Here is a 22,837-nt window from a genome sequence, read left to right on the forward strand (position 1 = left end):
ATGGAATGCTCTCCACTTGCCTGGATGGGTGCAGCTCCAACAACACTCAAGAAGCTCGACACCATCCAGGACAAAGCAGCCCGCTTGATTGGCACCCCATCTACAAACATTCACTCCCTCCACCACCGACGCACAGTGGCAGCAGTGTGTACCATCTACAAGATGCACTGCAGCAATGCACCAAGGCTCCTTAGACAGCACCTTCCAAACCCGCGACCTCTACCAACTAGAAGGACAAGGGCAGCAAATACATGGGAACACCACCACCTGCAAGTTCTCCTCCAAGTCACACACCACCCTGACTTGGAACTATATCGCCGTTCCTTCACTGTCGCTGGGTCAAAATCCTGGAACTCCCTTCCTAACAGCACTGTGGGTGTACCTACCCCAAATGGACTGCAGCGGTTCAAGAAGGCAGCTCACCACCACCTTCTCAAGGGCAATTAGGGATGGGCAATAAATGCTGGCCTGGCCATCGACGCCCACATCCTGTGAATGAATAAAAAAAAATATTTAAAAAATAAAATAAAATAAAATCATAAAAAAATAATTTAAAAGGCCAGTCATGCTCTGAAATTCTTCAACTCAAGATTGAGTCCGCAAGGCTGTAGAGTGCCTAATCAAAAGATCAGGTGCTGCTCCTCGAGCTTGCATTGATGTTCACTGGAACACTGCAACAGGCCAAGGACAGAAATGTGGGCATGAGAGCAAGGCGGGGTGGTGTTGAAATGCCAAGCACCGGAAGCTTGGGGTCATGCTTTCGGGCTGAGCAGAGGTGTTGCTCAAAGTTGTCACCCAATCTGCATTTGGTTTCCCCAATGTAGAGGCGACCGCAATGTGAGCAGCGAATATAGTATACTAAATTGAAGGAAGTACAAGTCAATTGCTGCTTCACCTGGAAGGAGTATTTGGGACCTTGGATGTTTAGGAAAGAGGAGGTTAAAGAGCAGGTATTAGACCTCCTCCGATTGCATGGGAAGGTGCAATGGGAAGGGGACAAGGTGTCAGGCATAATGGAGGAGTGGACCAGGGCGTTGTGGAGGGAACAATCCCTTCGGAATGCTGACAGTGTCGGGGAAGGGAAGATGTGTTTGGTAGTGGCATCACACTGGTTGTGGCGGAAATGGTGAAGGATGATCCTTTTGGATTTGGAGGCTGGTGGGGTGGAAAGTGAGGACAAGGGGAACACTGTCGCAGTTCTGGCAGGGAGGGGAAGGGGTGAGGGCAGAAGTGCGGGAAATAGGCCGAACATGTTTGAGGGCCCTGTCAAGCACAGTGGGGCTGAATCCTCGGTTGAGGAAAAAGGAAGCCATGTCAGAAGTGCTGTTTTGGAAGGTTGCATCATCAGAACAGATACGTCAGAGATGGAGAAACTGGGAGAATGGGATGGAGTCCTTACAGGAAACAGGGTGTGAGGAAGTGTAGTCAAGGTAGCCATGGGCATTAATGGGCTTATAATGAATATTAGTAGACAGCCTATCCCCAAAGATGGCGACAGAGAAGTCAGGGAAGGGAAGTGTCGAAGATGGACCATGTAAGGGTGAGAGAAGGGTGGAAATTGGAAGCAAAGTTGATGAAGTTTTCCAGTTCAGGGCAAGAGCAGGAAGTGGCGCCGATACAGTCATCTAGAGGCGAGGGAGGGGGACTGAGTAGGACTGGAACAAGGAATGTTCGACATATCCCACAAAAAGACAGGCATAACTAGGACCCATGCGGGTACCCATAGCAACAACTTTTATTTGAAGGAAGTGAGTGGAGTTAAAGGAGAAGTTGTTCAATGCAAGAACAAATTCAGCCAGGCGGAGGAGGGTGGTGGTGGATGAGGACTGGTTGGGCCTCTGTTCAAGGAAGAAGTGGAGAGCCCTCAAACCATCCTGGTGGGGAATGGAGCTTTATTATTTAATCTCTCTTGCCCTCTGACCTATCATACACCTTGCCTATTGTTCTCTTCCCCACCTAACCACCACCACACCCCACTTCACTTGCTTTAAACATATTCTTTTCTAACCTTTGCCAGTGCTGATGAAAGGTCACAGACCTGAAACTTTAACTTTGCTTCTCTCTCCACAGATGCTGCCTGACTGCTGAATATTTCCAGCATTTTGCGTTTTTATTTCAGATTTTCAGCATCTGCAGTATTTTGCTTTTAATTTTGTGAATTAGAAGCTAATTGTGTAGAGATGTTTCTGTAGATTGCCATTTGGCTTCAAACCCCCAACTGCTGTTCCGGGGAGAGGCCAGCTTGTCCGGGTCAGAAAAAAAAGCAGAAAATAATTGTCTCTCTTTCTCCTTTCTATACCTAAAAGATGTCTAAAATATGATGGATGCATATTAGATTCAAGACTTTTACAGAGATCGATTTATATTTCACAGTGAATTGTACTTTTCTTTTTTGTCTGTCCCTCAGGAGCAAGGATGACTTTCTTTCACTCCATTCCCCACCAGGACGGTTTGAGGGCTCTCCATTTCTTCCTTGAACAGAGGCCCAACCAGTCCTCATCCACCACCACCCTCCTCCGCCTGGCTGAATTTGTTCTTACATTGAACAGCTTCTCTTTTAACTCCACTCACTTCCTTCAAATAAAAGGTGTTGCTATGGGTACCCACATGGGTCCTAGTTATGCCTGTCTTTTTGTGGGTCCTCAGGTGATTGAATAGTCCAATTCTGGATCCTCACACTCTGCCACAGCTGGGGCAGGTGTTGTTTAATGAGGCAAGTGAATGGGATGTTCGGAATTCTAAACACTCCTTCCGCCGTTTGCACTTGATCGCTGTCTGGGCATGTTGACGTTGTTCAAATTGGTTGGCACCTTCGTGGATGCTTCTCTATTTTGGGTGGCCTCGGGCAAGAGATTCCCACGAATCAGTGGAGATGTCACATTTTATAGCAAGGCTTTAAGGACATCCTTGTAGCATTTCCTCTGCCCTCCTGGTAGCCTCATGCTGTGACAGAGCTCGGAGCAGAAAGCTTGCTTTGGGAATCTTGTGCCAGCCATGTGGATGATGCGGCCTGCCCAATGTAACCCATTAGCCATGACCAGTGTCTTGATACTGGGGTTGTTGGCCAGAGAGAGGACACTGATATTGGAGCGCCTGTCCTGCCACTGAATTTGCAGGATCTTGCAGAGGCATTGCTGGTGATATTTCTCCAGGGCTTTGAGGTGAATGCTGTACAGTGTCCATGTTTCCGTCACATACAGGAGGGCAGGTAACACTGTGGCCCTGTAGACCATGAGCTTGGTGTCAGGTTTGAGGTCTTTGTCATCAAACACTCTTTTCCTCAGACGACTGAAGACTGCGCTGGCACACTGGAGGCAATGTTGAGTTTCATCGTCAATGTCTGCCCTTGCTGAGAGGAGGCTCCCAAGGTATGAGAAGTGATTCACATTGTCCAGTGGTTCGCTGAGGATCTTGATAGTCAGGGGTCAGTGTTTCGCTGCGGGAACAGGCTGGTACAGGACCTTTGTCTTCCAGATGTTTAGCTTAAGTCCCATTCTTTCATACACCTCAGTGAATGCACCAATGAGGGTTTGAAGGTCGACCTCTGAGTGTGTGCATACATAAGTGTCATCTGTGTACTGCAGCTCGTGATAGAGGTTGGGATGACCTTGGTTCTGGACTGGAGGTAACGTAGGTTAAATAGTTTCCTGCTTGTTCTGTAGAATAGATCCACTCTTGCAAGGAGCTTCATGGAGATGAGGTGGAGTGTTACAGCGAGGAAAATGGAAAAGAGAGTTGGTGTGATGACACAGCCTTGCTTGACCCCAGTTTGCACTCAAATTGGGTCAGTGGCAGATCCGTTGGCAAGGATTACAGTTTGCGTGTCGTCATGCAGCAGGTGGAGAATGATGATGAATTTCTCCGGGCAACCAAATTTGAGGAGGATGTTCCATGATCCTTCCTGGTTGATAGAGTCAAAGGCCTTTGTGAGGTCAAAGAAGGCCATGTATAAAGGTTGCTGTTGCTCCGTATATTTTTCTTGGAGTTGTCTTGCTGTGAAGATCATGTCCACTGTGCCTCTTGATGGACAGAATCCACATTGTGATTCTGGTAGGAGCTTTTCAGCCATGGGGAGGAGGCGGTTGAGAAGGACTCTTGCCTGTGGCGCACAGCAGGGATACCCCTCTATAGTTACTTCAGTCGGTCTTGTCGCCTTTTTTGAAGATGGTCACAATTATGGCATCTCAGAGATCCTCTGACATGTTCTCCTTCCAGATGAGGGAGATGAGACCATTTATTTGTGTCAATCGTGTCTCTCCGCATTATTTTAGAATTTCGGTGGGAATTTTGTCTACACCTGCTGTAGCCTTATTGTTTTTTAGCTGTCAGATGGCCTTTTCAATGTCATGTTGGTCTGGGGTTGTACTGAGGTTGTGGCAGGTAGCATGTTGTGGGATATGGTCGAGGGCACTCGCATCAAGGACTGAGTCGCAATTGTGGAGATCTTCGAAGTGCTTCTTCCAATGAGCACTGACTGCCTCTCTACCCTTGATCAGCGCTGCTCCATTCTTTGCTCTCAGTGGGGTAGGACCTTGGATACTTGGGCCGTGAATGGTCTTGACTGCATTGAAGAATGTTGTGGCTGTCGGTGAATTGCTATGCTTCCTGCGCTCTTTCAGCCCACCAGCTGTTCTTTAGGTCACAGGTTTTTTGTTATCCCCCAGCCTTCAATTGTCTGTATTCCTGCTTTGTTCCCCTAAAACTTTGGTAATGGTTCCAGTTCAGGAATGCCTTGGCTTGCAATTTAGTTGCTCCTGGATCTCCTGATTATTCTCATCAAACCAGACTTGATGCATTAATAGGATTGGTTAACAGACAGGAAGCAGAGAGTGGGCATTAATGGGGCATTTTCAGGTTGGCAGACAGTGAATAGTGGGGTGCCGCAAGGATCAGTGCTGGACCTCAGCTATTTACACTCTATATTAATGACTTAGATGGAGAGACAGAGAATAATGTATCTAAGTTTGCTGATGATACAAAGCTCGGTGGAAAGGTAAGCTGCGGGATGTAGTGAGGCTACAAAAAGATATAAACAGGTTAAGTGACTGGGCAACAAGATGGCAAATGGAGTATAATGTAGGAAAGCATGAAGTTGTTCACTTTGGTCGTAAAAATAGAAAAGCAGAATATTTTTTAAAAGGTGTGAAACTCGTTAGTGTTGCAGTTCAGAGAGACTTGGAGGTACTTGTACAAGGAGCGCGTAAAGTTAACATGCAGGTGCAGCAGGCTATTCGGAAGGCAAATGGCATGTTAGCCTATATTGCAAGGGGATTGGAGTACAGGAATAAAGAAGTCTTACTAAATTTGTACAGGGCTTTGGTGAGACCACACCTGGAATACTGTGTGAAGTTTTGGTCTCCACATTTAAGAAAGGATATACTCGTACTGGAGGCAGTGCAGCGAAGATTTACTAATTTGGTCCCTGGGATGAGGGGGCTCTCCTATGAGGAGAGGCTGAGTAAATTGGGCCTATATTCTCTGGAGTTTAGAAGGATGAGAGGTGATCGAATTGCGACATACAAGATTCTGAAAGGGCTTGATAGGGTAGAAGCTGAGAGATTATTCCCGCTGGTCAGGGAATCTAGAACACGGGGACACAGTCTCAGGATAAGGGGCCAATCATTCAGGACTGAGATGAGGAGAAATTACTTCACTCAAAGGGTTGTGAAACTTTGGAATTCTCTATCCCAGAGAGTTGTGGATGCTCCATCATTGAATACATTTAAGGCTGGGATACATAGATATTTGGTCTCACATGGAATCAAGGGATATGGGGAGCGAGCGGGCAGGAAAGTGGAATTGAAGCCCAAGATCAGCCATGATTGTATTGAATGGCGGAGGAGGCTCGATGGGCCATATGGTCTACTTCTGCTCCTATTTCTTGTATTCTTGTGTTCTTGTTTCCTGGTCGAGAAACCAAGAGTATCTTCTCAAGCTTTGAGGGCAGACCAGGCATTCTGGACATTTTGTGCTTCCTGTTCGTTGAGTGTCTCCAAGTTGTTTGTAAGACACTGCCTGAGTAAGTCTTTCTTCGCAGAGTCCGTGATACCATCGACATTGATTTTCCTGTGGCAGTGCTTCTGCTGCCGCTGCCGTTTTTGGACTGGGTTTATGTAGATAGTAGCTCGGATTAGGCGATGGTCGGTCCAGCAGTCACCAGCTCCTATCAGTACTATACAGTATCACAAAGATGCTTACAATGCAGTTTTGCAGAATATTGAGGTAAATAGAATTTTTAAAAAGACAGTAATCAAATTAAGAATGTTATATGATTTCCACACTGGTTAATTTGAATGGACTAATGGAAAGCATTGGTGAAAATGTGATGCCTGAATTATATTGAAATTATCAGAGTAATAATGTGCAATGGCTTTTGTTCCAAGTTATGTACCTGAATGAAGACAGTAAAAATGAAATCCCTTTGTGAACATTGTTGCCAACTGTTGGTTTGGTATCCTCTGCCGTACAGCCTTTAAACTCCCTGCATCACAGTTGTATTCAGCTAAATAGTCTGGCTGGTTTTCTCTTTCCAGCATATGTTTGCTGGAAATGGGCTTCGACTGTCAACTATAGCTGTTGACACCATGATGTCCTGCCACAAAACAAGGCTGGAGTTTGACAGTTAGAATGAACAGACCAAAAGACCAGTGCTACTTAGTATTTAACTTTCTGTCTAAATTCTTTAAAAATGCTAGGATAATATGACTCTAATAAAAAACCAAAGGGAGATTTCAAATCAGACCTGGAAGAGGTAAGATATCAGCCACAGTGCCCACCCAAGGTCGTAGTTGGGAGATTGAAACCATTTTCAGGTTCAGCCCTCATTTAAATTTTACTGGCAAACTGTTAAGAATTCAAAAAATTTAGAAATTCTAGATATAAAAATTAGAAGTGATTCTATGATCCCTCATTCCCAGTAGGAAGCTATGCTTGCAGGGAGCGTAAATTAGATCTCTGATTTACAGTCCCTGTAAGCATGGTTGTTGGTAGCGAAGGGTCACAGAACTATCTTTATTGAGTTTATGTTTCTCTCGGTAGTTGTCCAGCCTGCATTCTGATTTTATTCCATATAGCTAAGTGTTATGCATTGCTTTAACTCCAGCAAGAACAAATTGCATTTTATATAGCACATTCAAAGGAGTAAATCATCCAAGGCATTCACAGGGACGTTATCAAACAAAATTTGACACTGAGCAATATAAGATGATATTGAGACAGGAGACCTAATGTTTGGTCAAAGAGATAGGTTTAAGAAACGTTTTAAAGGAGCAGAGAACGAGGAGAGGTTTAGGGAGGGAATTCAGGCTGAGGGCTGAAGGCACTGCTAATGGTGAAGCGTATAGTGCCCTTTCTGGAACAAGTGTGATTATTTTCTATTTCCGCGTTCCACCCCAGTTATCCTGCTTGATTGAAACCGCCAGTTGTGGGCCTATGTCCATTAAGGTCTGAAGTGATATTGCCTCAGCATATTCCACATAGGATTTAGCAGAAAGGTAATAGAAGACATTTATTAATAAAGCCATGTCACTGAGCAATGCGAGAGAACATCTTTATTTGAATTATTTTGAGGAATTGGTGTTGATGTGCCTTTTATTTTTGGATTCAGTACAGTTGACTTGCATATGTTATGTTCAGTAAAAAGCAGCAGTGCAACTTACATCTTTTATTATTTAACTTCCTTTTTAATTCTACAATCAGGTACAAAAACAATGTGACCATCAACGTTCACACTGATCCTGGGAAATATGTCATCGACAGTAAATATGGCGTTCATTCCTTGGAAATTAACAAGTAAGAAACTCTTTTCTTTCTAAGACCAATTAGTTTGTGTTAGAAGAGGAAATAATGTTGATAATTCTCAGTGATTCAGTAATGGCTGCAGTGTAACTCAGACACTAATGGAGGTGGAAGATTATATTCAACAGGAGTCCATTAGCAATCAGATGTGTTGATTACGGAGTCCTAACACTTGTACTTTTGTTAACAATTTATTGATATTGTGCAATTTGTAATGTGCATTATTCACTGGGGTAGATGTAATGAGATCATCAATTATTCTCTCTTTTTCTATCTTTCTCAATTGCACATACCAAAGAATAATGGGCTAGAATTTGCTGTAGCAGCATATTCAAAGTTGTCTGCCATTAGTTAGACTTGTCCCTGTACCTTTCAGCTCAAAACATTTTTTCCCACAAAGTTGCTGAAAGTATGAGCTGCCAATGGCTCAGTGAGGGATGTAGGGCATCTGGAACCTGAGTGCACAGGGCAACCAATGAAGTCTCCTTAACCAATGAGATTTAACAATTGTGAACTGAACAGAGGAAGGACTGAGAAGGAGGGTGAATTAAAGTAGGTGAATTCAATGTCAAACCAAGTACAGAAAAATAAATTGAGGGAAAGAAAGATTTGATAAAAAAGAGAGAAACAGAGATAGGAAAAGTAAGAAAAAGTTTGAAATTTGACATTTTTAAAATCTCCCCGAAAAATACAAAACTTGAAGGAATGAGACTCCATACTTGTAATAATTAATTTTCAGTGCCAGAGAGGTTGAATGGCAGCAATTAAATTAACATTTATCATGCCAATAATAGAGTACTTATACTATTACATAATAGTCCTAAATATCAGTGATGGGTTTAGTTTGTATCTACCATGAATATACAGCAACTTCATGGCATTCAATGCATGTTGGTGGTGAGACAGGCAGCTTTGTGAAAATGACATTTTCGCTAATGGCGGAGTGACACAACTGGGTCAGCAACTTTTGGATATTCACATTTAACTGTGCATCTGCTCCTTGCCTGAAGTTGCTGTACCATCAACCATAAATAGTGGTGAGCACCATTAGCCTCACCGTTATTTTGACAACAATTTTTGACCATTTTAAACTCGATAAAATGTTAGCGAAATTGCGAATAACGCAAATGCTGTGTTTGGATTTCATGTTAAGGTAAAACTGACAATTGCACTGTTGTACTTGGTGCGTGATGTGCCAAATGCAAGTTTTGCATTTACAGGTAACTTGTTCACCTGCTCTCCAGGCTGAACAAAGGACGTTTTCCTAATTGTTACATGTGACGAGGGAATTCACACACCCCAAATGCGCATTGGGAAATTGTGGGACATGCTCCTGCAAAACAAGGTACCTGACTGAGTGCAAGCACTTAGAAAATCAACTGTAAAGAAGAAATCTGGGGAGCAACACTACAGCCAAATAAGTAAAGAGAAAAGTGAAAGTATCGCTAATTTGAAGGCGTTGGTGGTGGTGTAGTGGTATTATCCAGAGACCCAGGGTATTGCTCTGGAGACATGGGTTTGAATCCCACCACAGCAGAAGGTGGACTTTGAATATAATTAATAAATCTGGAATTAAAAGCTAGTCTAATGATGGCCATGAAACCATTGTCGATTGTTGTAAAAACCCATCTGGTTCACTAATGTCCTTTAGGGAAGGAAATCTGCTGTCCTTACCTGGTCTGGGCTACATGTGACTCCAGACCCACAGCAATGTGGTTAACTCTTACATGCCCTCTGAAATGGCCGAGCAAGCCACTCAGTTGTACCTAACCACTACGAAGTCAATAGAAAGGAATGAAAACAGGACAGACCACCCGGCATCAAACTAGGCACCGGAAACGACAACGGCAATCCCAGCCCTGTCGACCCTGCAAAGTCCTCCTTACTAACATCTGGGGGCTTGTGCCAAAGTTGGGAGAACTGTCCCACAGACTAGTCAAGCAACAGCCTGGCAGAGTCATACTCACGGAATCAGACCTTACAGACAATGTCCCAGACACTGCAATCACTATCCCTGGGTATGTCATGTCCCACCGGCAGGACATACCCACCAGAGGTAGCGGGACAGTGGTCTACAGTAGGGAGGGAGTTGCCCTGTGAGTCCTCAGCATCGACTCTAGACCCCATGAACTCTCATGGCATCAAGTCAAACGTGGGCAAGGTAACCTCCTACTGATTACCACCTACTGCCCTCCCTCAGCTGATGAGTCAGGACTCCTCCATGTTGAACACCACTTGGAGGAAGCACTGAGGGTGGCAAGGGCACAAAATGTACTCTGAGTGGGGGACTTCAATGTCCATCACCAAAAGTGGCATGGTAGCACCACTACTGACCGAGCTGGCCGAGTACTGAAGGACACAGATGCTAGACTGGGTCTGGGGCAGGTGTGGGGGGTGGGGGGGACCAACACGAGGGAAAAACATACTTGTCCTCACCAATCTGCCTGCCGCAGATGCTTCTGTCCATGACTGTATTGGTAGGAGTGACCACCGCACAGTCCTTGTGGAGACGAAGTCCCGCCTTCACATTGAGGATACCGTCCATCGTGTTGTGTGGCACTATCACTGTGCTAAATGGGATAGATTTCGAACAGAGCTAGCAATGCAAAACTGGGCATCCATGAGGTGCTGTGGGCCATCAGCAGCAGCAGAATTGTACTCAACGACAATCTGTAACCTCTTGGCCCGGCATATCCCCCACTCTACCATTACCATCAAGCCAGGCGACCAACCCTGGTTCAATGAAGAGTGCAGGAGGGCATGCCAGGAGCAGCACCAGGCATACCTCAAAATTAGGTGTCAATCTGGTGAAGCTACAACCCAGGACTACTTGCATGCCAAACTGTATAAGCAGCATGCAATAGACAGAGCTAAGCAAACCCATAACCAACGGATCAGATCTAAGCTCTGCAGTCCTGCCACATCCAGCCGTGAATGATGGTGGACAATTAAACAACTAACTGGAGGAGGTGGCTCCACAAATATCCCCATCCTCAATGATGGGGGAGCCCAGCACATCAGTGCGAAAGATAAGGCTGAAGCATTTGCAACAATCTTCAGCCAGAAGTGCCGAGTTGATCATCCATCTCGGTCCCCTCCTGAATTCCCCAGCATTACAGATGCCAGACTTCAGCCAATTCGATTCTCTCCGCGTGATATCAAAAAATGACTGAAGGTACTGGATACTGCAAAAGCTATGGGTCCTGACAATATTCCGGCAATAGTACTGAAGACCTGTGCTCCAGAACTTACCGCGCTCCTAGCCAAGCTGTTCCAGTATGGCTACAACACTGGCATTTACCCAGCAATGTGGAAAATTGCCCAGTTATGTATTGTACGCAAAAAGCAGGACAAGTCCAACCCGGCCAATTACCGTCCCATCAGTCTACTCTCAATGATCAGTAAAGTGATGGAAGGTGTCATCAACAGTGCCATCAAGCAGCACTTGCTTAGCAATAACCTGCTCATTGATGCTCAGTTTGGGTTCCGACAAGGCCATTCAGCTCCTGACCTCATTACAGCCTGGTTCAAACATGGACAAAAGAGCTGAACTCAAGAGGTGAGGTTAGAGTGACTGCCCTTGACATCAAGGCAGCATTTGACTGAGTATGGCATCAAGGAGCCCTAGTAAAACTGGAGTCAATGGGAATCAGGGGGAAAACTCTCTGCTGGTTGGAGTCATATCTAGCACAAAGGAAGATGGCTGTGCTTGTTGGAGGTCAATCATCTGAGCTCCAGGACATCACTGCAGGAGTTCCTCAGGGTAGTGTCCTGAGCCCAACCATCTTCAGCTGCTTCATCAATGACCTTTCTTCAATCATAAAGTCAGAAGTGGGGATGTTCGCTGATGATTGCACAATGTTCAGCACCATTCGCGACTCCTCAAGTACTGAAGCAGTCCGTGTAGAAATGCAGCAAGACCTGGACAATAACCAGGTTTGGGCTGATAAGTGGCAAGTAACATTCGCGCCACACAAGTGCCAGGCAATGACCATAGCCAACAAGAGAGAATCTAACCATCTCCCGTTAACATTCAATGGCATTACCATCACTGAATCCCCCACTATCAACATCCTAGAGCAGGTCAGAGGCTAGGAATCCTGCAGCGAGCAACTCACCTCCTGACTCCCCAAAGCCGGTCCACCATCTACAAGGCACAAGTCAGGAGTGTGATGAAATACTCTCCACTTGCCTGGATGGGTGCAGTTCCAACAACACTCAAGAAGCTCGACACCATCCAGGACAAAGCAGCCCACTTGATTGGCACACGATGCACAAACATTCACTCCCTCCACCACCGACGTACCAAGGCTCCTTAGACAGCACCTTCTAAACCCGCGGCTTCTACCACCTTGACGGACAAGAGCAGCAGATGCATGGGAACACCACCACCTGCAAGTTTCCGTCCAAGTCACACACCATCCTGACTTGGAACTATATCGCCGTTCCTTCACTGTCGCTGGGTCAAAATCCTGGAACTCCCTTCCTAACAGCACTGTGGGTGCACCTACCTCACATGGACTGCAACAGTTCAAGAAGGCAGCTCACCTTCTCAAGGGCAATTCGGGACGGGCAATAAATGCTTGCATAGCCAGCGACGCCCACATCACATGAATGAATAAAAAAAAATACAACAGTTAGATGCACAACCAGAACACAATCTCACACAAGCTGAATATTCAGATGGCAGTGTTATGTGAATGCTTTAAAGACTCAATTTTAAAAAAAAGAAATTTTAGAATAAAATCTGGTTAAAAGTTACTGTGTATTTTCAATTACAATGTGAACTAGATAATTATAATTATTGCCTTTAAATTACTCTACATGAGCATTAATATCAAACACTTAATGCATTTATATGAAAATAGTTTGCGACAACAAAAAAGAAAAACACTGCAAATGCTGGAAATCTGAAATAAAAACAGAAAGTACTGGAAATACTCAACAGATCAGGCAGCATCAGTGGAGAGAAAAAACAGAGATAACATTTCCTGCATTGGACCTACTTCCTCCTCACCACTCCTCTGCTGCTGCCTCATGAGCCACCTCCGGCCATGCCTTCTTGGTCAGCTTTCTGTTGCCATTGGCGGGAACAGGATGTTTCTCTGCCCAATCACCTCCTCCAGCAGCCCCTCCAGTGATGTGTCAGGAAAACAGAGGGCTACCCTGGTACGGGGGCCCTCCCTGCCCACTGCCCTGTGCTCAGCTCCTCCTTGCATCATGGGGAGAAACGGCAACCACAGCAATGGCTGCCACTCACCCTTTAAATTGGGCCTGCTACCAACTGTGTCCCGTCCCCTGCTCTCTCACATATGTTGATTGCTGCCTCCCTTCCAGCTTGTTACCACTATTTAGAAATTCCCCCAGTATTAATGTAAAAAATGTTAAATTTGCAGATTAGTCATGTCGCCGAATAATACTCCTTTCACAAATGAGTCAATTATGAATATTTATGTGACTCCATAGAAAAAATAGAAACCTTTCTGTACTGCCAAATGTGGTGCCAGAAAGAAACCCATTCAATTCCATGAGGGGTAGCCCTTAGTTGTATATTACTGCTATAAAGTAGCTGAATATGACAGTATCACACTGGAATATGTTAATATTTTCAGTACCATGACTTCAAGGAAGATGGAAGTTCTGGCCCATTCAATTCCTATGGTACAATGGGTTAGAACTTGGAACCTTGATATATTCATAATTACTAAATGACATTTTATGCTTCTTTAATTGAAAATTAATGTGGCTCTTGAACCCTGAGTGCTCACAGGCACAAAACTGTAAGGGCAGTGAAGGGAAATGATTGAAATTCCTCCCCACTCCATCTTATGAACAACAACTGCATGGAAGAGTATTTATATATCACATTGAATAGCCAAATTATGTCTTGTGTTAGCAAATGCAGCCCATTAATTGCAGCAGTAAATTTCTGAAATGGATGCCTCAGTGAAAACAATATCAATAAGATATATCAGCACATATATAAGTATCACTACATGACTCAATTTAAACATAGTGAGGATTCTCTAATCAATGGTCACTGTCTGCTGGCTGGAAATTCATGGAAAATAGCAATCATTGTGTAAATTTAACAGAGGGACAGATCCTGAGTATTTTTTATGTGCTAGAAAATAAATGATTTACTAGATAGCATTTTCCAATATTAAAGTTCATTCATTCATGCTGGAGCTTTCAAGGCCCAACTTAATTAGAACTGCTAACACCTTGCATATGATGCAGGAATCTGTTATTATCAGTTTATAAATAGCTAAGTGTTCGCATCAAAACTACAAAGCTTATCTGTCTGGTCATCCCTGCTTCCTTCTGATTTAGGCAAACATCAGTTTCTAATCACATTGATACTGATCCATGCTATTTTATTGTATTCCTGCACAATTAACTTGCACTTATATAATCCAAAGTACCTTTGCACACAGAAAGATGCCTGTAACAGCAATGAGATAAATAAGCATATAATCTGCTTTAGCAGTGTTGGTTGAAGGATAAATATTGGTTCAGACACCAGGACAACTCCCTTGCTGCTCTTCAACTAGTTCTATAAGATTCTTTACACTGACATGAGAGGGTGTATGGAGCCTTGGTTTAACATTTCATCTGAAAGATGGCACCTCTGACATTGCATCACTCCCTCAGTACTGCGCTGAAATGTTAGCCTAGATTATGCGCTGAAGTCTCAGAAGTGGGGAGATAAGAATGCTTCCACTGGTCCAATGCTGACACAAGAAAAGATGTACTGCTGCAGTTGCATTTCCTGACTTTATTGCCTTTCCAATTTTGTCCCTGATTTTCTCCCCTTGCCTTTTGTTGGCTGCAGACCTTAGCTCCACCTACAGCATTGGCTTTCTGCTAACTCATGAGTTCCATGGTAATGCAAAGCCAATATCTACAATAAGCCCACACAAATTCTGAAATGAGCAAGTGCAGATTTTGTCGAACCATCAGGGTCATAGAGACTACAGTCTCTATCTGGATGCACTCAGATAAGAAACATTGGTGCAGAAAGTAGAAATTCACATAAAGTATCCAGCAGCTAGCACCCACAGGAATATAATGGTGGATCTCATTGCAGTTGACAAGTAATGAGATCGTCAGATAGCACACTGAGTGGAAGCTGAACATGGAATGAGTTCAATTCATAGAATCTAAGTTCGATTATCGTGTCCCTGCCATTTAGCTAACTCAGCAAAGAGCAAGGGTTGAACTGCCAACTGAACCACTAGGAGAGCTTGACATGCAGACTCCTTTTTAGAAATTAAACAAAATCAAATGGGTTGGATTTTACCAGCCCTCTGGCAATGGTCTGGGACGAGTCATAATACTGCGACGAAAGGCGTCGGGAGGGAAGCCCGATGTTTTTGCGTTGCAACCGGATATTCCGAAGGGCGGCCGGGCTGGCAGGAGGAAGGTAATTAAGCCTATTTAATGGGCAATTAAGTCCTATTTTACCAGGGATTTCTAATTTTGCAACGCATGCATGGGAACAGTAGGGCTTCAGAGCCTTGCAAGGTATAAGGAGGCACTAGATTAGTGGAAGGTCAGTGCTGGCTCTAGATGGCAGCCATTGTGAGTGGTAGTGTGGCTTGGCAGAGAGGGTGGAACAGCGTAGGCAGCAGCAGTGATAATCGGGAGCAGGGTCAAACTTGTCAGCACAATGGGGGCATACCGCTTGAGTGCCATCTCAGATGTGGCATCCACTGGGTGGTCTGCTGGGTGTGGCTTTCCAAGAGGGTCACCATTCTCTTCATAGAGGAAGCCAAACGCACACATGCCAGAGACATGGCGGCACCCATGGCCTGGACAAACTCCTGTATCGTCGGTGTTTGAGTGCATATAGCCTGTGGAGGGTCCGCCAGATGTTCACACACCTCACGCTGCAGGTCCAGCATCTGCTACCTTGTTGATGACTCCAGAGGCATGTCACCAGTCTGGGGCTCAGTACTGCCCTAGCCTCCCACAGTTCTCCCAGTGTGAATGGCTTCGGCTGTCGCAGCCTCAGTCAGCTGTTTGGGCATGTCTGTGCTGTGCTCAGCAGGTTGTGATCCTGAATCTACTCACACACACATACTCACTGATGTGAGAGTATCTGTGCTGGTGGAGGGTGCGGGGGATGATGTGACAGTGCACCCTCTAAGGTCCCCTCCTTCTCCTCCTCACAGGTGGATGGCTGTCCCCTGGTCACTGCAGCTGGCTGCTCTTTTCTTAGACCTATGTGAGTGAAAGAGAGATTAGTGGGTAATGCACAGTCCATCACATCCTTCACTACACTCCTAGGGCTGGATTCTATAGAGGCCTCGACGTCGGGATTCGTGGCAGGGGGGTGCATGAAGATGGACCACGACACTGGCAGGGCCTGGTCCTATATTGGCAGTGGTGGTGAGGCCTCATGGCTGCCCCCCCCCCCCCCCCCCCCCAACCCGCTGCTCAGCGACGGGACCGCCATTTAAGTATTTAAATAAATTAATATACCTGTGTTAATTACGCTCCTGTCGCCTCCTGAAGTCCCGCTGCGATCTTCACCCTGGCAGCTAGCACTGCCGCACCTTCAGATCCCCATCTGGAGAAACCAGGTGCAACACTGGTGGGGAGGGGGGGAGGAAGGAATTTCTCAGTGCGGGGAGGGGTGGGGGGACAGGGTCAAATGAACGTCATGGGTGTAGGGTATGTGGGAAGGGTTATAGTTTAAAATTTGTCCAGTTTCGGGTTGAGGGGAGGGGGAGGCTCAGATTGTGAAGGTAAGTGTTTTGGGTGAGTGGGGGGAAGGGCAAATAATTAATTTAATTGATAGTGGGTGGGGTGGGAGAGGGGCAAAAGAAATGTATTCATTTATTTTAATTCAATTTCACTTTAAATATTTAAATGTCCTGGTAGGCAGCTGTTGCCATTGCCGGGGACAGACAGCCCACCCCCTCCACGTGATCGGTGGTGGGGGAGGGGGTGGCCTGCCCCGGCCATTTAAATGAGCAACCGCGATTCCAAGCGCTGCGGCTCTTTGGCGTGCATCCTGCGTGGGCAGACTGCCATTTTCTTTGATTGGCGGTGGGCTTATAGAATCCAGCCCCTAGTGTGGAGCTCCCTGTGACCAGTGATGAACACTATGCCTCATGTTCACCAGAGGCTCTCTTGTGCCCATCCATTAGGCCACTTAGTTTCTCGGGACTCCACTCCCACCTCACCATCAACAATGGAGCATCCTGCTTTCAGGCCTCTCAGCTACAGAGCCTCTTCCTCCATCAGCATCAGTATTGCTAGGAAAGGGACGCCGCTACCCTTCTTGGCCCTCTCCTTTACATTATGCACTCTCTTCTCCTGCAAACACGAAATGTCCATTGTTAGTCACCCGCCAAAGACATGCACAACGCCTATGCTGGTGGCTGCCTGACTGTCCATGATAGTGCCGCAGGAATACCTCCTGCATCCGGCCACTCAGTAGTGGCAGTGCAGGAGTCAATTCTGAATGACCGGGGCCTTTCACAGGAAGGCTGACAGGCCAAGTTGCTGCCTGGCCATTGCCAGTGACTGGGTGAGCATTCACTTTCTACCAATTTCACTTTCACATCTAGTCACATATAAAGCTGTGAGGTAACCAATGTGTGATGCACTCATCTTGGCAGATCACATGAGGTCATTAATCCACTTGCGGCACTGAAGCCAGGTTTGAGGGATGACACCATGGCTGCTGTTCTCCGCTGTGATCCCCATCCAGGTTTGCTTTGTCTACTGGGCCAGCCTCTTCCTCCTGTCCTGGGGAAAGATGACCTCTCTCCTTGCCCGAGCAGGCTGGAGGAGAACATGCAGGGAGGCATCAATAAACTATGGGACCACCCTGGATCATCTTTCAGCCATTCCACCTGTTAGCCTTACTTTTAAGGGCTCCCTCTCTGCTGTTTGTGTAGATGAATCGATTTGACAGAGTGCTGTCAACCCTTTAAATATGTGCCATTCCTCCAGCGGTATGATCTCACATCACCCATGCCATCTGAGTGGATTGCTCCTCCACCTTCTGGCGGTTAATTGGCCAGCTGCCATGTAATTGCAAATTTTATTCTGCCCCCTGCCCATATGGCGATGGCTCCCACTTCTGGTCCTGGTGGTGGGACCTCAGGCCTTTCTGTAAAATTCTGCCCAAAGTTTTAGAATTTATTTTTTGAAAGATTTGGCAAATGGAGCTGGTAAGATAGTAAATGGTGACCATCGCTTAAACAACAGTATCCCAACAGAGAGGAGGAAAAGGAAGAAATTTAGTGAATTAAAAAGCTAAATATAGAGGTAACTTTGCCAAATACTCTATTCAGTTTTGTTTTCTTTTGTGTCTAACTCTGCCATCTGGTTCCATTTCAGCTGTGACTTTGATGACACTGCTCAATATCGTGCTTCAGCCATGAATGCAAAGGGAGAACTTTCAGCTTTTGCATCAATTGTGGTGAAGAGTATGTCAAGAAAATACATTTTTCATGTTAATCTGCTTTACTTGCTTGAGTTGTTTTGTGGTGGATTGCACCAACAGATCTCCATCCGTTTCTCATTTGTTTCAGGATTTAAGGGAGAGCATGGCGATTTCTCATTCCACCCTGGAAGATATGCACCTCCTTCTTGTAGGTACCATGTTCATTCATATAACCGGCTTTAATATGGTTACCTATTCCTGGATAACATAGATTTCCACCCTGTTAATTGATTCCAGCTTGATGTCTGGTCTATATGTTGACATGCACAAAAGTTCTTCATATAACTTTAAAACCTGAAACGTGGCATTGTCTAACTAATGCTTTTTAATACTTTTTTCAACTTTCTTGATGCTCTGGCTTTTCACCTAGTTTTCTCAATTTATAAACTGGTTGCAGTGTTAATTTTTCTGAATTTTGTTCTTGCTGATATTGGGCCCCTTCTGGTTTGGTAGATTAAAGAGGGTGCAATATGCAGAGTACAATCAACATATTACTCAAAGTAGTTGAAGATGAAAATACAAAGAACTACAGGCTGCAGAATTTTAATCAATAGTTGACCCCGGGAACTTTATGCATTGAAAAAACAATAGCTTAATTTAAAATAAATCTTAAAGCAACATTAGATTTGGTTTGAAAGCAGCCTGGTAAAGATGAATTAGTGATACTAAGGCAGAGTTTTGATAAACGAACTGCACTTTTTCCAGTGATAAAAAGAAATTAATGTTGTACATCTGAAATAAAAACAAACTGTGCTGGAAAAGCACAGCTGGTTGATCAGCATTTGAAGAGATCTATAAATTAATGTCTTGGACAGTTGACTACCTTAGAACTGATGCATTTAAAATGGGCAAAGCAAGTAAAGAAAGAGAATGATGGAAATAGCAGATTTGAATTCTTGGTGTCTACCTGTTATTCTCCTCTACCCTCTATTTTTGGGAATGTCTTGACACCCCTGTAGTCCGACATAAAGGGTTTCTCTATCCCTGGCTGTGCCAGTTCTGAACAAGGAACAGATCTAAAATATCAATCTTACTTTTTCTTTCTGATGCTGATCAACCTAGTTTTCAATTCCAGCACTTGCTGTTTTTACTTTGGACTTTTTCTAACCTAGTACGTTTAGAGCTAAAATTTTAACAGTAAGAAAATAGTGTAATTATAAACAGAGTTTTATTTAGTTCTACAGTCTAGTGGTGTTTTAATATAATTGGAGTTAATGTACAGAGTTTTGGTGTATTGTATAGACAACTGGGTTCAATGTGGGGGGTTTTTCTGTTCAATATAGCTTAGGCTGCACTATCATGTATGGAATGATTTGCATTTAATTAAAATAACTAAAGTACAAAAATGTCAAAATTATTCATACCACATCGCTCCAAAAATAATCTGGGTGCATTCTGTTTATGAGCACTTTATTCATGTGATAAATAGTTTATCAATCTGTCTTGAACCAATACACTAGTTGCTTGGTCGATTGTTGCTAAATGTGCCCACATCACACTGATACAATTGGTTGTAACCCCAGTTTTGCTAAATTACTGCAGTAACTGCCAAAGTTTGGGCGAATGAAAAATTAAGATCTCACAATAGACAGATCTGGCAGACCCTGTACCTCATCTGCAAACTTTCCATGGGTTGATTATAGTACCTGGACAGTGCTACTAACAAACTGTTTGCTGAATATCCCAATTCCAAATAACTACTTGCAAGGGCCATTATCAAGAATTACTTGTGAGAGTCATTATTGGAAATCTAGCACTGAAAGAAAAGTGTTTAAAAAAACTAAGACTTCTTTTCTGAACAGATGACTATTTCCCTGGTGATCCTCATATGAAATTTGACGTGCACATAGTTGATAAGTTTGACGTGTCATTTGGTAAGGAAGGAGAGACGATGAGCTTGGGCTGCACTGTCATTGTTCACCCTAATCTAAAGCGATTCCAGCCAGAACTCCAGTGGTGGCGCGACGGTAAGTGTTGTCTATGTATTGGAGGAGACATCATGAAGTTGCACTTGGCAAGAAACTAAAGACCAAGCTGCTTAAAAAAAAAGTTCCTTAATTATCTCCCCTTCTTCCTAACAGCATTGAATCTTACTGGAGTACTGTTTCACATGCAATGGTCACACATTGGTCTCCACCCCAGTATCCCATCGAGTGGCCAATCATCATGTGGGAGCTTAGATAATGAGAAACAGCAAGCTATTTGTGTGGGATCTTGCCATTAAATCCAACACTCTCCTTACTGTGAGCTGGATTTTGAGCCCCTGCCAGGACTGAGAATGGAAGTGGGAGGGTGCTAAAAATAACATCGCCAGCCAGTGTGCCAGTTCCCCAGCTCCATTTCCGCCCCCAGGCCATTTTTCTGGATGCGATATTGGGGGAGAGGGTGCGCGTGGGGATAGGTGTGCGGCAAGATGGTCAAACTAATCAAGAGTCACTTAAGGCCAGTTGAAGGAGGCCGGCTGGGGTTTTCCACAGCCTCTGGGTTCCCGGAGGGCTTGTTTAGCTGCCTGGAAGTGGCCTCCCGGGGGCAGATCAGGGAAGCCAGAGCTCTAGCCAGGATTAGAGGCCCTCCCCCTGGCAAGTTCTGAAGAAGGGTCACTGACCTAAAATGCTAACTCTGCTTCTCTCTCCACAGATGCTGCCAGACCTGCTGAGTATTTCCAGCATTTCTTGTTTTTATTTCAGACTTCCAACATCCGCAGTATTTTGCTTTTATATTAGAGGCCCTCCCTGCCTACATGGGTGCAGCTGTAGCTGCAGACCACCCTGTAGAGGCACCCCCCTCAACCGCACCCCCCCCCTCAACCGCCCATAGTGGTGACCCAGCTGCAAAGGCCTTTTACAGTCTAAACTTCGTAAAAGTTGGAGAGCGGGTGCTTCCATTTTGAAGCACCCTCTTCCTTAGTTTAGGACACCTTGCTGCTGCTTTCAAGCTGGAGGGCCTATTAATTGAACAGTGAGCCCAGCCTTTGAATCTTAATTGGTTGCTCCAGGAAAAATTACATTGAGTGACTGTTTCCCACACAGTGCCTGCCTCTGACCCCCATTTGAGCCTGATGGCACGGTCCATTAGCATGCAGGGAAGATCCTGTCCCGGATATCCTGATGTGGCACTTTTCAAAAGGAAAATGCTGTGGATGCTGAAAATCTGAAAAAAAAACAGAAAATGCTGCAAATACTCAGCAGGTCTGGCAGCACCTATGGAGAGAGAAACAGAGTTAATGTTTCCGGCCTGTGACCTTTCATTAAAACTGGGAAAAGTTAGAAATAGGTTTTGAGCAAGTGAAAAGGGGGAGCCCCCTCTTTCCTCCCTGCTTACACTTCCTCAAAACCTATTATATTTCTAACTTTTCCCAGTTCTGATGAAAGGTCACAGACCTGAAACTTTAACATCCCCACAGATGCTGCGGAGACCTGCTGAGAATTTCCAGCACCTTCTGTTTTTATGGCACTTTTCAATATTATTCACTGGATAGCAAACAGGCACAAGAAATGCTGCTAATTTTGTCAGTTTTTTCCCCGTCCAAATCCAGAGCATTGTAAGCTTCACACAATACTGCCTAATGAGCTATTGGGAAAGTCGAATGGAGCTTCTTACGATCAAATCGAATGGTACTTCTTTCAAAAAGTTATGAGTACTCTTATAGGAACAGGAGAAGGCCATTTATTCCCTTGAGCCTCTTCCACCATTCAGTGAGATCATGGCTGATCTGTGGCCTAACTCTATATATCCATCTTTACCCCATAATCCCTTAATACCTTTGGTTCACAAAAATCTATCAATCTCAGATTCAAAATTAACATTTCATCGAGAATCAATTGCTGTTTGCAGGAGAGAGTTCCAAACTTCCAACACTCTTTGGGCTGAATTTTATGGGCCCCCTGAGACGGGTTTGGAGGTGGGGTGGCCCATAGAATTGCAATGGGAGGTGGGTGAGTTGGAGGGCCCATTGCCTTCCCGTCGCAACACTGTTTTGTTGGGGAATCGGTTAGACCGACGACAGTCTTCCCAACCAGAGGCCAATTGAGGCCCTTAAGAGGCCTATTAACAGTCACTTAAGCCAGCAGGGCGGGGAGATCTCCGCCACACGGGGAGGTCGCCCAGTAAAATGAGGTGACTTCCTTGCAGGCTTGGGGGAGGGCCCTCCTCTGTGGGCAATCTGTGGCACACAGTGGGCCCCTGCCAGAAAAAAACCACCTTCCTGTAAATCCCCCCTCCCCCTGCAATCATCGGACTGGCCCCAGCGACCATACCTCACTTACCTGAAGTCCAGGTCTCCAGCATGGGCCTGGGTCGAGTTCTCTGTAGTATTGGCAATGGCCACTGCAGCCAGTGGCAGTACCAATACTACTGAGCTGCCGGCCCTGTGATTGGCCGGCAGCTCTTCGAGTTGGGAGCCCGTCATTAAAGGGACAGAGATTCCCCGCGCCGGGTTGTAGAATCACTCTGGGGGGCCTCCAGCTGAGCAGGGTGGGACTCCACCCCCCACCCCCACCCCGCTGTTCAGGCCTGGCACCGGGAGCCTCACCGTGGGCAGAAAATTCCATCCTTTCTGTGTAGAAGTGTTGCCTA

General features: G+C 45.2%; 1 protein-coding gene across 1 annotated transcript in view; it reads left to right on the plus strand.

Moving 5' to 3' along the window:
• The window catches only part of myom1b (myomesin 1b), a 223,288-nt gene that overhangs the window by 46,819 nt on the left and 153,632 nt on the right, over positions 1–22,837 (plus strand). Inside the window, exons 6-9 of the mRNA XM_068030846.1 lie at positions 7,699–7,791; positions 18,157–18,245; positions 18,351–18,410; positions 20,065–20,229. Of these exons, the coding sequence (XP_067886947.1) occupies positions 7,699–7,791; positions 18,157–18,245; positions 18,351–18,410; positions 20,065–20,229 (407 nt within the window). The remainder of the gene's footprint in view (positions 1–7,698; positions 7,792–18,156; positions 18,246–18,350; positions 18,411–20,064; positions 20,230–22,837) is intronic.

Source organism: Heterodontus francisci, chromosome 5 (genome assembly GCF_036365525.1).
Source record: "Heterodontus francisci isolate sHetFra1 chromosome 5, sHetFra1.hap1, whole genome shotgun sequence".
Lineage (NCBI taxonomy): Eukaryota > Metazoa > Chordata > Chondrichthyes > Heterodontiformes > Heterodontidae > Heterodontus > Heterodontus francisci.